This window comes from Coenobita brevimanus, chromosome 57, assembly GCF_032717465.1.
Source record: "Coenobita brevimanus isolate Jiangsu-jjx chromosome 57, ASM3271746v2, whole genome shotgun sequence".
NCBI lineage: Eukaryota > Metazoa > Arthropoda > Malacostraca > Decapoda > Coenobitidae > Coenobita > Coenobita brevimanus.
In genome coordinates, this window is record NC_137010.1 from 5,697,972 (window position 1) to 5,713,514 (window position 15,543).

The 15,543-nt window shown below is 41.5% G+C and overlaps 1 protein-coding gene across 2 annotated transcripts in view; it reads left to right on the plus strand.

The window, feature by feature from the left end:
• Nucleotides 1–15,543, plus strand: part of sxc (O-linked N-acetylglucosamine (GlcNAc) transferase sxc) — a 97,460-nt gene that overhangs the window by 8,246 nt on the left and 73,671 nt on the right. For both annotated transcript variants that reach the window (XM_080274170.1, XM_080274171.1), the window contains exon 2: nt 11,381–11,531. In XM_080274170.1, the coding sequence (XP_080130296.1) occupies nt 11,381–11,531 (151 nt within the window). The remainder of the gene's footprint in view (nt 1–11,380; nt 11,532–15,543) is intronic.

Here is a 15,543-nt window from a genome sequence, read left to right on the forward strand (position 1 = left end):
CCTGCTCCCAACTCACACCCCCCTCTCTCATATACCTCTCCACCTCATCCCTCCATCTCATCCTCGGCCTCCCCTTCCCTCTTCCCCCCTCCACCTCACTCACATACACTCTCTTCGTCAGTCTTTCACCCTCCATCCTCTCCACATGGCCAAACCACCTCAGTGTGTTCCTCATAACGCTTCCTATCACATCCACATCCACACTACAATGCTCCTTTATATCCTTATTCGTCAGCCTGTCTCTCCATGTGACTCCACAGGCTCCTCTTAAATAACTCATTTCCACTGCTCTCACTCTTGACTTGCGTCCTTCCAACAACGTCCAAGCTTCACTTCCATACGTTAGAGTTGGTATCACAATACTGTCATGTAGTAACTTTTTCACTTCCATGCTTACTTCCCTGTTTCTTATCACTACCTTCAAGGAACCGGCAACCTTTCTTCCCTGCTGTACCCTTTCAAGCACTTCACCCTCCAAACCTCCATCCTTACTCATCACACTACCCAAGTACTTAAACATACTCACATTTTCCAATTCCTCACCATCCAACCTCTCTGTACATTCACTGACTTCACCTCTCTCTAAGACCATCACTTTACTTTTCCTTACATTCACCTTTAGATTCAGTTTCTTACACACTCTCAACTTCAGCATACAAATCCATAAACACAAGGCAACACTCCGACGCCAAACGGTTTTGGGACAATTTGCCGTCAAGTCAATTTGCTGTCACAACAATAACAAAACGATTTGCTGTCATTAATGAAGACAGCTATGGGTGATGCTAGAATATAATTCAAAGGTGACTACAGCGAGGAAGAAACAAGTTAATTATTGACTAAAGGTGCAACTAATGAATAATATCCAAAACCAGCATTATTGGACATAGGCTTTGATGGATCCCCCTGAAATATAGTTATTAAAGTATTGATAATTAATAATAAGCATATTTATCGAATGATGGGGAATCGTCCATTGTGCAAATTGTCCTGACGGGGAATTGTCCATGTTTTGACAGCGAATTGTCTCAAAACCCGCCGATCATGGGTAATCATATTAATCAGGTTAACTGGTTACTAGGCTTTATTTAATGCCTTAATTTTATTTAAGTGCTTTAACTTACAATACTCCCCCAGTATCCCTGCTTGTTGTATGAGGCGACTAAAAGGGTTGGTGGTGGGTTAGTGCCCCACACCGTTAAACGAACTAACTAAAGAAGTGAATGAAGCGCCTCGGCCCAGGACGGACCATACATTGACAGCTAAGGAACGGACAAAGGACATTCTCAGGGTGGGGACATGGAATGTGAGAGGAGTGATTGATTAAGTGAAAGAGAGATTGTTCAGGTGCTTGAGGAAGCAAGAGTGGATGTATGTGGATTGACTGAAACTAAATTGAAAGGTGAAAGGATGAGAGAATGGGAATACAGTTTAGGAATATTTGTGGGAGTAAATGAGAATGAGAGGGCAAGAGAGAGAGTATGTCTGATGATAAGCAAGTAGTGGAAGGAGAATATAAGAGAGTATGGAACAGTGGGTGCAAGGACTGTATGGGTGAGGGTGAAGGTAGGTATACAAGCTTGGGCAATTGTATGTGTGTATGCCCCGACAGATGACCCTGTGGCTAGAGTGAAAGATGAGTTTTTGGCAAGTGTAGAAGCATGTATGGATAAGTTTGAGAGGAGCAGGACAGTGTTTCTGATTGGAGACATGAATGGCAAAGTTGGGAATGTACGAGTGGATCGAGTGGTTGGTCAGTGGGGTGTGCCAGCTGAAGTAGATGGGAATGGTAGTGCTTTGGTGGATATGTGTGCTGGTAAGGGGTTGGCAATAACCAACACCTTTTTCCGGCATGAGATGATCCACAGGTATATGTGGAGAGTCAGTTGGAGGATGGACGGTGAACTTGTTGAATGAAAGGCAATGATAGATTACGTGTGTGTGGTTCAGTGAATGAGAAGACAAGTGTTGGATGCAAGAGTGTGTTGAGGGTGAGGGAATGGAATCTCGGACAATCACTTTGTGATGGCAGAGGTAAGGCTTCAAAGAAAATGGGTGAAGAGACGAAGGGGAAGACAGGAGGAAACAGCTCCTGTGAGAAGAGTGGAGAAGTTGCAAGATAGTGAGGAAATGGCAGAGTATGAGAGCATAGTTAGTAGAAGAAAGATTGGGAAGGTAAGAGTTAGAGCAGATGGAAGGGGTGGAAGATATTCACGGAAGAGATAGGTGCAGCATGTGAGGTGGTTTGTGGGGTGAGGAGGAGATGCAGGGGTGTGCAAGGGACAGTATGATGGAATGATGTTGTGAAACAAGCTGTGGAACAAAGAAGAAGGCATATAGTAAATGGCTAGCGTGTAGAGATAGGGAAGAAGATGAGAGAGAGAAGAGAGAGGTATATGTGAGCAGGAGAAGGGAGGTGAAGAGGTTGGTGAAGGAGAGTAAGAAGAAAGTGGATAAAGAGTTTGGGAAGAATCTGAGTGCAAAATGGAGGGAGAGTAAGAAATTATTTTGGAAGGAGGTAAAGAAAGTAAGGCAGTGTGAAAGGGGAAATAGTAGGGAGTAAAAGATGGGAATAATAGATTGCTGGTGGAGAAGAGAGAGAAATTGAGGAGATGGAAGGAGCACTTTGAGGATTTGTTGAATGTAGAGGGTGAGAGCAGTGTGAGCACAAGTGGTTGGGGAATGGCTGGGAGAAGAGTTGAGAGGAGGGAGGAAGAGATCAGTAGGGTGGAAGTAGTGGAAGGAATGAAGAAGATCAAGATGGGAAAGGCCTCAGGAATTGATGGAGTGTGTGGTGAATTGCTGAAGTATGGAGGTGAGATTGTTGAGGAGCGGATATGGAAGTTGTGTAGATTGGCTTGGGGAGAGGGAAGTGTTCCAGATGACTGGATATCATGTATAATTGTTCGTGTATACAAAGAAAAAGGGGAGAGAGAAGTATGTTGTAACCGTAGGGGTATTTGCCTTCTTAGTGTGACTGGAAAATTATATGGTAGAATACTCATTGATAAGGTTAGGCATATAACAGAGGAGCTAGTTGGAGGAGAACAAGGGGGATTTAGGAAGGGAAAAGTGTGTGTAGATCAGATATTTGTTCTAAGATGTTTAGTGGAGAAGTATCTAGAGAAGGGAATGACAGTGTATGCTGCCTTCATGGACTTGGGGAAAGCTTATGACAGAATAGTTAGGCAAGGTATGTGGAAGGTATTAAGAATATATGGAGTGGAGGGGGAATTGTTGAGTGCTGTGAAGAGTATGTACGAAGGAGCTAGGGCTACGGTGCAAGTGGATGGTGAGTTGAGTTAGCTCTTTGATCTAAATTTGGGACTGAAACTGATGTATGATGTCTCCATGGCTGTTTAATATATACATGGATGGGGTTGTAAAGGAGGTGCAAGGTAGGGAGGGTGGCTTTAATGAATGAGGGCGAGATGTGCAAGATTCCGTTGTTGCTGTTTGCTGATGATAAAGTATTGTTGAGTGACGATGAATCGGAGTTGCAAGGTTTGGTGAATGAATTTGGGACATTGTGTAGGAAGAGGAATCTGAAAGTTAATGTAAACATGAATAAGGTTATGGTGTTTGAGAGAAATAAAGTCACAGAATGCACAGTGAGGTTGGATGGTGAGGATATGGAGAATGTGAGTGCATTCAAGTACTTGGGTAGTGTGATGAGTAAGGATGGAACTTTTGGGGATGAAGTGCTTGAAAGGGTACAACAGGAAAGGAAGGTTGTTGATTCACTGAAAGTAGTGATGAGAAATAGGGAGGTGAGTATGGAAGTTAAGAAATCACTTCATGATAGTGTTGTGATCCCTACCCTGACGTATGGAAGCTAGGCATGGACCTTGCTAGAGGGAAACAAGTCAAGAGTGAGAACAGTGGAAATGAGTTACTTGAAAGGAGCATGTGGAGTGACATGGAGGGACAGGTTGACAAATGAAGATGTGAAGGAATGTTGTGGGGTGAATGTGGATGTGGTTGAGAAAATTAGGAGAAATACACTGAGTTGGTTTGGACATGTGGAGAGAATGAAAGACTGACTAAGAGGGTGTGTATGTAGGTGCAGTGGAGAGAGGGAGAGGGAGGGGAAGACCAAGGATGAGGTGGAGGGATGGAGTTGAGTGGTATATGAGGGAGGGGGGAGTGAGTTGGGGGGAGGGCAGTCTTACGGTGGGTGACAGAGCGATTTGGAGGTGTTTTGTATGCGGCCACCTTTTCCAGGATTAGGGCATCAGGCTGTAGATACTGTAGATAGATAGAACTTACAAGTACATAACAGGACAGTAAATATTTTACTTATAAATACAGTACTGTGGAGAAGCAGTACAGCAAATCTTTAACAAACAAATAAAAAAGGCAATATTCCAACGCCTGTCAGGTAAACTGGTTATGACTTCATTTCTTGCTTTAATGTTTTTTATTAATACTTTAAATTGTGCATAAACTTACCAGAAAAGTAATGTATATGTTACAGTACTGTGGTAAAGCAGTAGAGCAAATCACGTGATCAAAACAAACCATGCACGCTGCGCTGACATGTGAGGGTTTGGCCTTTCAAAGCTTCTCGCGTAAATTTATAGTTTTCATAATGGTTCTTTAATCTTACGTTGTCTTATACTTATCCCAGCACTTACCGTGTATAATAGCGAGCGCGTTCAGCGAGAATGCATTCAGGACAGGCTTACTGTATAAGCCTTCAAAGTTGCACAAAAAGAGGCTGATGGCAGTGTGAGTCTCGAGTGGCCGTGACGTCACAAACCCACTAAGACCGGAGACAAAACAAGACTGTGATCACAGCTAAGTTGTGTGATTGTGGTTCTGCTGATTGGGCATGCTTTGTGTTGTCATGACCAAGTCAGCAAATAGCCACCATTGGTGCTTTATTCCACTTTGCAAGGACACAAGTAGAATTACACCAGAAAAAAAGATTCATCTCTGTTCCAAGAGCAGAAAGCTGTGGTGAGGAGCAGTGTGTCGGGAGTACCCCACCACAAAGGGCAGCTCCTTCTGTTTTGAAGTGGTGCGAGGAGGTACTGAATCGGCACTTCTAAATCGAAGGTATAATTTTTATCACCATGTAGGTTCATGCACAAAGAAATCCAGTCAAAAATTTGTGTGTACTGTCATATGACTTAATAAAAAATCAGGTGTTAGAGCTAAAAATTGCTGAAGTTAGCAGATATTTATCCTATAGATTGTCAGCATGCATTGGCAAACTTCCATTTTGCATGAATAGTGATTTGAAGCACAGATAAATGTATTTTCATTGTAAAACAAAATTTACATGAAACAGAAGTCTGTCAAGGTGAACTGTCAAGCTAGAGATGAAACACTGCTAGTAATGTTAGCAAATTTTTGCTCAGAATCCTGGTTTTTTATTAATAGTCAAATTAAACACACATTTTTGACCGGTTTTCCGACAATTAAGTGTGTATGAACCTATGTGGTGATAAAAATTATTATAGCGTAGCATATACAGCTTAACCTAACAGTTACCTGTCAAGCAAAACTAATCCTAACTTTGGCTTAAGTCATTGGTAGGGATGTGAATATTTTATGCTCCAGAACAAACTGGCCATTACTAAAAAGATGTTCAAACATTACCAGAACATAAGACCAAGAAATCAGGTAACCAGATACTCCACAGAGGTCTAGCCGTCCACAGTCAGGCCTATCTTGGAGGAAAAAACGTTGAAATAGTTTGGTCTTTTGGTGGTGACCATCATCCACTCACTTGATGTAGTCAATCAATCAATCAATTGCCAGACGCCATAATTCCGTAAGGGGTGGCCATTGACTTTGAGGTATTTGTTTTACAGGGAGGGGCACTAACCCTCCACCAACCCACTTGTTGACACGTAGGGAGCACGTATGGTTTGGTTATATGGTTACCACCCAGTGTTGTAAATGGTTTCTTGGCTTACAGGAAACCATTTGGCTTGTCACTTAATGTAAAGCCACCTGTAAAGGAAAGAAAAGCAATAAGAAGAGACAGGAAAGATGGGAGAAATAGGAAGAGAGAAGGGTGCTGCCTACTTCCTTAGCCTTTATCATTCTTTTTTGTGCCTGCCCTCCTCTCTTCCTATTTCTCCCATCTTTCCTGTCACTTCTTATTGCTTTTCTTTCCTTTACAGGTGGTTTTACATTGAGTCACAAGCCAAATGGCTTCCTGTAAGCCAAGAAACCATTTACAACAATGGGTGGTAACCATATAGTCAAACCATACGTACTTCCTGCGTGACAACAAGTGGGTTGGTGGAGGGTTAGTGCCCCTTCCTTTAAAACAAATAACTCAAAGTCAAATGGTCACCCCTTATGGGATTATGGCGTCTGGCAATAGATAGATAAATAGTTTTACTGCCTTATTTCAGGGCTGTATGCCCGTGGAGTCAGGACCTAGCAATTCTTATCCTGAGTCAGTTCATAAGTCACTTCAATACAAAGACTAACAAATCTAATCTTTGTGCCACCGAGCTTTCCTACGGGTACCTTATCGCAAGGTTCGCCATCACCACTATACGGGTAGTGCTAGCCAGAGTCTCTTGTGCCTCGCCACCTACTAATGCCCCGCCCTCTTCCAGCTGTAATTATTGCTGATTGGCTGATATAATTATTCTCATTGACGGAATAATGAGCTTTACCACGAACTAGTATCGTATCATTTACTTTGAATTCATTTCTGTATGACAAAGGAATCACTAAAATTTGCTAACTGAATCAAAATCAGTTTGAAAGAAAAAAAAAAAAAAACTCCTCCTCCTCCCGTGACTGCAGCTGAGTTTTGGCGCCAAGAAAGTTCGGAGCTTGGCATTAACACATCGCAGCTGTGCTGCTATTACCGTTAAACATATAAGGTCATCTATCTGTCATGTCTGGTAAGTTACCACAGTATCATAAACATGTAATTTTCCTTACTTATTTCCTTCATTAATTTCCTGAAAAGTAGTGAGAGCGCCTGAGATGTTTACCCGACGCTGGCATGGCAAGACCGGCCCACTTACTCATCGGCCCTAACTGCGTCAACATTTAGTGTCTTCACATGTCATAAGATCCGAATTTTCTTGACCAAAGACCATCAGTTCATTACAAACATTGGGTGCAAAGTTTTTTTTTTTTTTTTTTTTTTTTTTTTTTTTTTTTTTTCTAAAGGCAAAAACATGAATTTTACTGCACCTTCATCATTAACTTCTTTTCCTTAAGACACCCAAGACAGCATGTTTAGATACTATCTCACCGACTGGACACTTCAGTGCATACTACATTTTAACCAAACCTAACCGATTAGTTTTGCCCCCTAATACTCTCCATAAAAAATTTTATCACCAAGGATTGCCACAAAGCCTCTTGCAAGTCCTTATTACCAATCAAGCAAAAAACTTTTGACTTAAACAACACATGAATAATGGCTGCCTAGCATCAGGCATATTTTGCCAAGAATCACTTTTGGCTCCCATTTTTAAAAATCCATCCATCCATCCATTGCCAGACGCCATGTATCCCAAACGGGGTGGTCAAGGGCTCAGAGTTAATTGTTTTACAGGGAGGGGCACTAATCCTCCACCAACCCCACTTGACACGTAGGGATGCCAACAGCATCTGGTGTTCCCAGGCGGTCACCCATCCAAGTACTAACCAGATTAAAAATGCAGTGTGAAATTATTTTTGAAAGCCATTAGTCATCGACAATAAAGGAAAAAATGCTAAAAAGAAGTTGTCAGCGTGGAATGATTGCATATTTCTTACTTCAGATTTACGTGAATGCAGTAATCGTGAAAAATAAGCAAGTCACCCAAGCTGTATAATTTGTATGACAGTAAATTCATGAGAACCGAACTCACATAGTTATCTTACCTTACTATGTATGTCAACATGTAGTGTCTTCACTGATTGTAAGATACGAATTTTCTTGACCAAAGACCATCAGTTCATTACAAACATCGGGCACAAAGGCCCCCCCCCCCCTTTTTATTTATTTACTTTTTTTTTTTTTTTTTCATGTTGCACTGAAGGCAAAAACATGAATTTTACTGCTCCTTCATCATTAACTTTTTTTTCCAACTAAGAAAACTATCCACATTGTAAACACACCTGACTCATGTGTGTCTGATCGTTTGCATTTAAGCTCTCACGCCACACACCACTTCGTCCGACAGTTTTACATTTTCACTTAGAATAAATGCTTTTCTTGTGTTCGTAGCACTTTCAGGATGTTTAGGCATAACTAAAGTTACTTTGGAACCACATGCTCAGAGTTCTGAGAGGAAATGAGGAGCAAGGAAATAAGCAAATAAACTTCTCATCACAGCGACCATCTACACAACACTGTGGCTGGTGGTATGGGACATGGGTCATGTGGGTTGGGTTGGGTTGAGGAAGCGAATCAGTGCCTGACAAAAGCATAACACACGAGTTGTATCTGGAAATCCAATACAAGTACCTAAACACGCCCTTTCCCACAGTTTCTCTCACGCAGTTGAGTGGTATTGCCGTGCTATTAAGTAATTATGGGAGAAATTAAATGCCCATATTATTGTAAGACCGTTGTTTCGTTTTGTCATATCATAACTCTACTGTACCACCATACCCTGCCTAATGATGGCCAGGTCCCGGTATAATTTTGTTCTTACCGATTTTGATATTTTAGACTTAAATTTTGTGTTTAGGTTGATTTGTAAACTGTTTTTAGACTAAAACACTTTCATTTGGGTTACGGATTCTCTGCCATCAGACGAGCTACAAAACAGTGTGGATAACTGCTCAATCGGTAGAGAGTTGGCCTGCAGTCCTGACGGACCCGGGTTCAAATCCCGCTGAGGCAGGGCACAGTTTAAGGATTTGAATTTCATAAAAATCAGACTTTACTGATCTACCAGAAGGCCCGCCGACATGTTGTAAAAATACCCCCGCTAATACCAATACACCAGTCCTGTATGAGACAGCCCTAGCATGTATTCAAAATGGACGGTGGGTGTTAGCGCCGAAGTGGTGACATGTAGAGGTGTGCGGTACGTAGGAGGACTACTGGACCTTGAAAGCAGGCTGTGAAGCCTATGCCCAGAGTCGGTCACATAAAAAAAAAAAAAAAAAAAAAAAAAAAAACTAGGTGACTTAACAAAGAATATTTTGTGTTCTCCCATTGAACATCTAATCTTTCATGGAGTACATGATAATAATTTAAAATAAATATTGATAATTATGAAAGCCTTAAAGAGCCAGTATTTCCTGCATTGATTAAAATTGTAACATCAATAAATCATCTGTTTACATTCGGGCTGTTCAAGGGAAAACACTTCGAATATACAAAGGAATTTCTAAATAAATGTTGGAAGATAAGGGAGAAGAAAATAAAGGAGCTCAGCAACCAGAACAGTAACTAAAACGACATAAAGAGGGGCAGTTGAAAAGGCTATCCCTCGACATCAACACATTCCCCGTCAAGACAATTCCCTGTCACAACAATTCACACCATCGACAATTCTCCGATATTCATACTTTATTATGCATAATAGATGTTTATTTCATTGTCCCGGGACCGTCTGATGGTGGGATTGTTTACTGTACAATGGTGCTGCTGCTTCTCTACGGAGTTTGAATATGAATTGGTGATTTCATTCTCCAGTGACCTTGACTGGGTACAAGCAAGACAGCTACTGGTTAGGATTAGGTTAGCTTCTTTTACAGCTGTTAGGTCATTTAGATTGCCTGTAAACTTGTAAAAACTCTTTTGGGTGAGTTTAGAACATGGCTGGGGAGGAGTGTCAAGGCTTAAAAATGCATCCCGATACACGTTAAATCAGCCCTGATATACGATACCCCGCCCATTGATGCATCCCATCATTAAACTGGGGTTTGCTCTGTATATATATACTGTATTGTATGAAGGCTACAGCATGCTTTCATGCATCAGCCTTGGTCACCTATTTGTGGCTGTCCATGCTGCTCGGTCTTTGGCAGCCTCCATATTCAGTACCATATCCCTCAGGTCACCCTCTATGACCTTGTTCCAGGTATTTATTTGGTGTGCCTGTTGGCTGCTCTCCATGCTGCTCGATCTTTGGCAGCCACCTTATTCAGCCACTTATCCCTTAGGTCATACTATATGACCTCATTTCAGGTCTTTATTTGGTCTGCTTCTTGGAACCCTACCCCCAATGTTCACACTTCTTATCTCCACACCAGTTGTCATATTCCATCCTCTCAACATACCCAAGTCATCTCAGTCTACCCTTCCTCAGGACAACAACAGTGTACTCAAATGCCATCCTTTCTCTCAACTCTTCAGTTGCAGTCGTAGCCCCCCCCCCTCCCTCAGGTCTCACATTCAGGGACACACTACACATCTATTTAATTGTCATTTCTGTATGCTTGAGCCTTCATATATCTTCATTTACTGCCCAAGTCCACTACCATACAGCATTACACTCCTAACATCTTCAGGCACAATTTCTAGCCAGTGTTCTGTGCATATTGAGCCCATGTATACGGATGGGTCTATGTACCTGACTTTCTTGGAGACATTTTTTGGTGTTTTATACAGTTTTGGTCAACAATACCCTACAACTTTTTAGTGAAAATAGTGAAACGCACAATATTCTGTTTGTTCGGTATTTAAGATCACATCACTGGGTATTTAAAGTCATTGCTCCTATTATTTATCGCAAGGAAGGAGATCCATTTTGGTGTCTGTATCAGTGCATAATGAATCAAGCATAGTTTTTCCTCCTTAGATAGTTACGTCACATTGTGTTCACTGCATCCTCATGAATTCATTTGCTTACAGCCATCACTATAATCCTGTATCACTCCCCATATGTTTTGTTCTCCATGAGTTACTCTTTAATTGGTATATGAGTACACTCACAAGGTAAAGTTTCTGCCCACTCCTGCTTGGAGAAAAGTTGAAGTCCAGATTGAATAAAACCTCACAGGTAGGCAGTGTTCTTCCCCATGGCTTTTTTATATAGCTTAGTTGACTGGTAATACAAAAGGCCTAGGCTCTGTTTTCACTCCACTCAATGGTGGGCAGCAACAGCGATGTTTGAGTGTGCCTGGCATGCAGGTATGTTAATGATTGGCTCATATAGACCAGTTATACATACAAGGTGGCTGATACTCTTGGAGCAGTCTGGTTACTCATGACCATGGATTTCTCACACAAGTTGCTTCACTGGAGAAGTCCCATATGACCCTGCATCTACCTAGGATTGTAGGATATCAGTACAGTATACAGAACTTTATGTAAATAGCTGGTACTTGAATAGTGATTTTTTTTTTTTTTTTTTTTTTTTTTTTTTTTTTTTTTAAATAGCTTGGAAATGACCAGCTGGCATAAAGAGCCCAGTGTTACTGGTAATTATCTTCTTTGCTTGGTATCCAGGTCTGGCAGAGTTGGCTCATCGTGAATACCAGACTGGTGACTACGAGAATGCTGAGAAGCACTGCATGCAGCTATGGCGGCAGGACCCTTCCAACACAGCGGTCCTGCTGCTGCTTTCATCCATTCATTTCCAGTGTCGTCGCCTTGACAAGTGAGTGGCATCCAAAAATATATTGTTTTTGTAGCCTGTCATTTGACTTTAGCTACGAAGATATGATTTTGTAGTCTGTTCTTGCAGCTACCGGGAAATTTTATTCAGTTTAGGAGAATTATCTAATAATGAAGGCTGTATAACACCTCAAAGAAAAAAAAAGGCAAATAAAGATACCCAGAAATAGCAAGAACATAGTGAAAAATGCATCACTGTATTGAAAGAGTTTTCTCTGCCATGAATGCACTTTGGTAGCTATAGTAAATTCTCAATTGTCTGTCGTTGCAGTATCCAGTGCTGCTGGCTCAGCTCTGTTAAAGCAACATCCAGTGAAATTATGGAATATCCGGTGCCAAAACCTGATGTAACCAGCGGGTCTGTGCAAAATCTTGTGTTCAGGTGTAACAACTGGCCTGTAAACAGTAGCCAGCTGGCACTGTAATACTGTACTATACTGCATCATTATGTTATTGTATTTTATGCTTAATTTTCATCTTTTACTCATTTACTCGTGGGAAAGTTTTTAGGATAAAGGTTCGAAATGGATAGTAAAGGGGTATCACACGGTACCTGAAATCATGGTGTGCCGAAGAAATCGTGGTAACTGCCCACGAAACCGTGGTAGCCGTCGAGGATTTCTTGGGCAAAACTGGATTTGGTTCACATCCATTCCTGCCGAGGATTTCCAGTACAAAACATTTTCTTTGATACCAGAGCGAGCTGAATGAAGAACTTGGAGGCTATACTGCAGTATTTTGTTTATTTTTTAAAAGTTGTAATTCCCTCTTAGAGTGCCTATTACTTTCCATTATATATATTATTAATTATGAAAGCTTAAATAACCTTTTATATCGTGCACAGGTGAAATAACGATGTCCATAATTGTTGTTTACACTGGGGAACGGATACAGCACACCACACTGGGTGAGGAGTATTGTATGTATCTTGCCGTTCATTCAACTCTGCAGATATGATGGCTTCTGGGCAGATAGTATGGAAAAGGGCTACTGAAATCACCCTCATTGAAAAACTAAGGTCATTCCCTTGTCATGAGAAAGCGGCTCCGCAGCCGCCTCCTCGTGGCTTTGACTGCCGCCACTTCTTTTCAAGTGTGACCACTGCAAGAGCCAATGCAGCAATCACTCTCCTGTCAGCAAATTCAAGAAAAACCGTGTTGCATCTGATACGTGTGACTCGTCTGAGACGGTGGGACAGACTCCGGTGTGCTTTGTTTACATTTTTGCCGACCGTTGGCAGTGTTCGTGGAACGTGTGTGATAGGGTTTGTGCCTGGTTCCAGCAAACCAGGAACGCGTTCCATCGGCAAACCATGATTTCAGGTACTGTGTGATACCTCCTTAATGCAGTATCAAGCTTGACGCTGAATATTGGGCGGATTGGGGCACTATGCAATATCTGGCGTTTTCAGCCTAGGGCTTGGCTGAATTGCATCGGATAATTGAGAGTTTACTATACAGCAAGCTCGCCCCTAACGCGAGGTTTGGTTCCAACCAGGGCGCGTTCGGCGCGAAACCGCATAAGTTTTAACTACTCCTTATTTGCCTCCCTAGACCCCCTAAATGTGGTGTTTTGCTGTTATCTGCCATTGGTAATCAATATGAAGCACTTTAAGTAGTTAGAAGTTTATTTAAAGTTATAACTTACAAATACAATACTGCACAGCAAAACTTCAACACACAAATACGTAAACAAAAGGCAACATTCCGATGCCAATTGGTTTCGTGACAATTCGTCGTCGTCAGTTCGCCATCGCAACAATAACAAGACAGTTCGCTATCATTAATGAAGACAGCTGTGGGTGATGCTAAAATATAATTCAAAAGCGAAATAAGTATATTTATAGAATGACGGGGAATCATTCAGGGTGCGAATTGTCCTGACGGGGAATCGTTCAGGGTGCGAATTGTCCTGACAGGGAATCATCCATGTTTTGATGGGGAATTGTCTTACGGCGAATTGACTTGACGGAGAATTGTCTCGGAACCTGCTGATCATGGGTAATCATATACATCAGGTTAACTAGTTACAAGGCTTTATTTAACGCTTTAAGTGCTTTAACTTACATACCAGAACAGTAAATATTTAGCTTACAAATACTGTACAGTACCGTGGAAAATCAGTGCAGCAAATCTTTAACAAACAAATTAAAAAGGCAGTATTCCGACGCCTATCAGGTAAACTGGTTGTAAGGCTTTATTTCTTTGCTTTAATGTTTTTTAAAAGTATTTTAACTTGTACATAAACTTACCAGAACAGTAATGTAAATATTTAACTTACAAATACAGTACAGTGGGGCACCAATTTTCGCGCCTAATTGGGCCCAAAAATAATGCGCGAAAGTGGAATTAGTGAAAGTTGGGGCATTGTCTTTATGGCAAAAAGGCTAATTGGTTCCCGGTTATCCTAAAGTAACATCAGATTTTCATTTTCACTTGCAATACAGTACATCAAATCACTATTGTACATTGCATTGTGAGATACAAACAATAAAAACTCAACTATCTTCCTTTTTATTTCATTATTATACTGCCGTTTCTTCACGCCAACACGATACTCTCTTTTAGCCTCGGCCTTTCCTCCCGACTTTGAATGTCCCGGCCACTTTTTATCACCACCACTGCCTCCCGGCCCTCCCCCCACACCACCAGGCTCTCCCCCCACACCACCAGGCCCTTTCCCCACACTACCAGGTATAGTAGAGGCCATTGAACCGTGAGAATCCAACACAATGGAGCTAGCACGTTCGTACACAATGGCGGGAATGGGTGGACAGAGTGTTGACATGACGTCATTCAAGATGGCGGTGGGTTGCGGGCGGGCGGTGCAGGAAATTCAAAGTTCAAAATATTGTCCCAAACCCAAAATTTGTGCGCGAAAATCGATTTTTTTTTTTCAAGCGAAAGTGGAAGTTAGGGAATATTTGGTGCATGCCGCGAATCCTGCTGTAGCGAAAGTTGGTGCCCCACTGTACTGTGGAAAAGCAGGACACGATCATGTGATCAAAACAAACCGTGCTCGGTGATGCGCTGATGTTCGAGGATTTGGCCTTTCAAAGGCTGCCTCGCGCGCAAATTTATAGTTTTCATAATGGTTCTTTAATCCTACGTTGTCTTATACGTATCCCAGCACTAACCGCGCATACTTGCGAGCGCATTTGGCGAGAACATGTTCGCGGTGAACTTACTGTACTTTATTCACGTCAAATTTGAACTATGTTTTTCAGGTGAGGGGAATTCAGCTCAGGAAGGGATAACCGAGACAGTTTGAACCTTGATGTCTAGTATTTCCCTTATCTGAGCAAAATTGTGTGATAACCTGAATAAAATAACAGTTATGTATCTGTAGATGGGAGAGAGCTTACATCTCTCAACATATTATGTATAAACCCAGTTGAGTTTAACCATATTAAGCTTAACATGATAGAGCATAGAGATACTTAAGTGCTGAGTGAAATTTTTTGTTCTAGCCATCCTCAGTTATTGTAACTGTAATGTTTTAATAAACCATACATGTCTGGGTAACAAATATCAGTGGTAATTATCTTCTTTGAGTATGTGTATGTATATGGTTTATGCTTCCTGTCACCAGACAGTTTATTTAATATGAGAGATTCTTAAAACAATGGGCAGGTGGTTAAATACAGCCTTCATTAACCCTTTAACTACAAGAGATCCCCCTGATCTGAATAAAATCACCTGGCAACACAAAGAATAGATTATAAGAATAATGTCCTTAGGTTGAAGGGGTTATGGAATACGGGTCGTCCCCGCTATAACGATGAGATGCGTTTGGGAAATCACATCATTGAGCTGGGGTATTGTTAAACAGGGACTTTATAACATAGAAAGTATAGGGATGCGTTTGGAAGCCTTGGGATTCCCCCCCCCCCAACCAAGTCCAAACCCACCCAAATAAGTCCAAAAACAAGTTTCTAGCTCACCTATACCCCCAAATAGCTTTAATACAAGCTAGACTAAGCCTTAAAGCAGTTT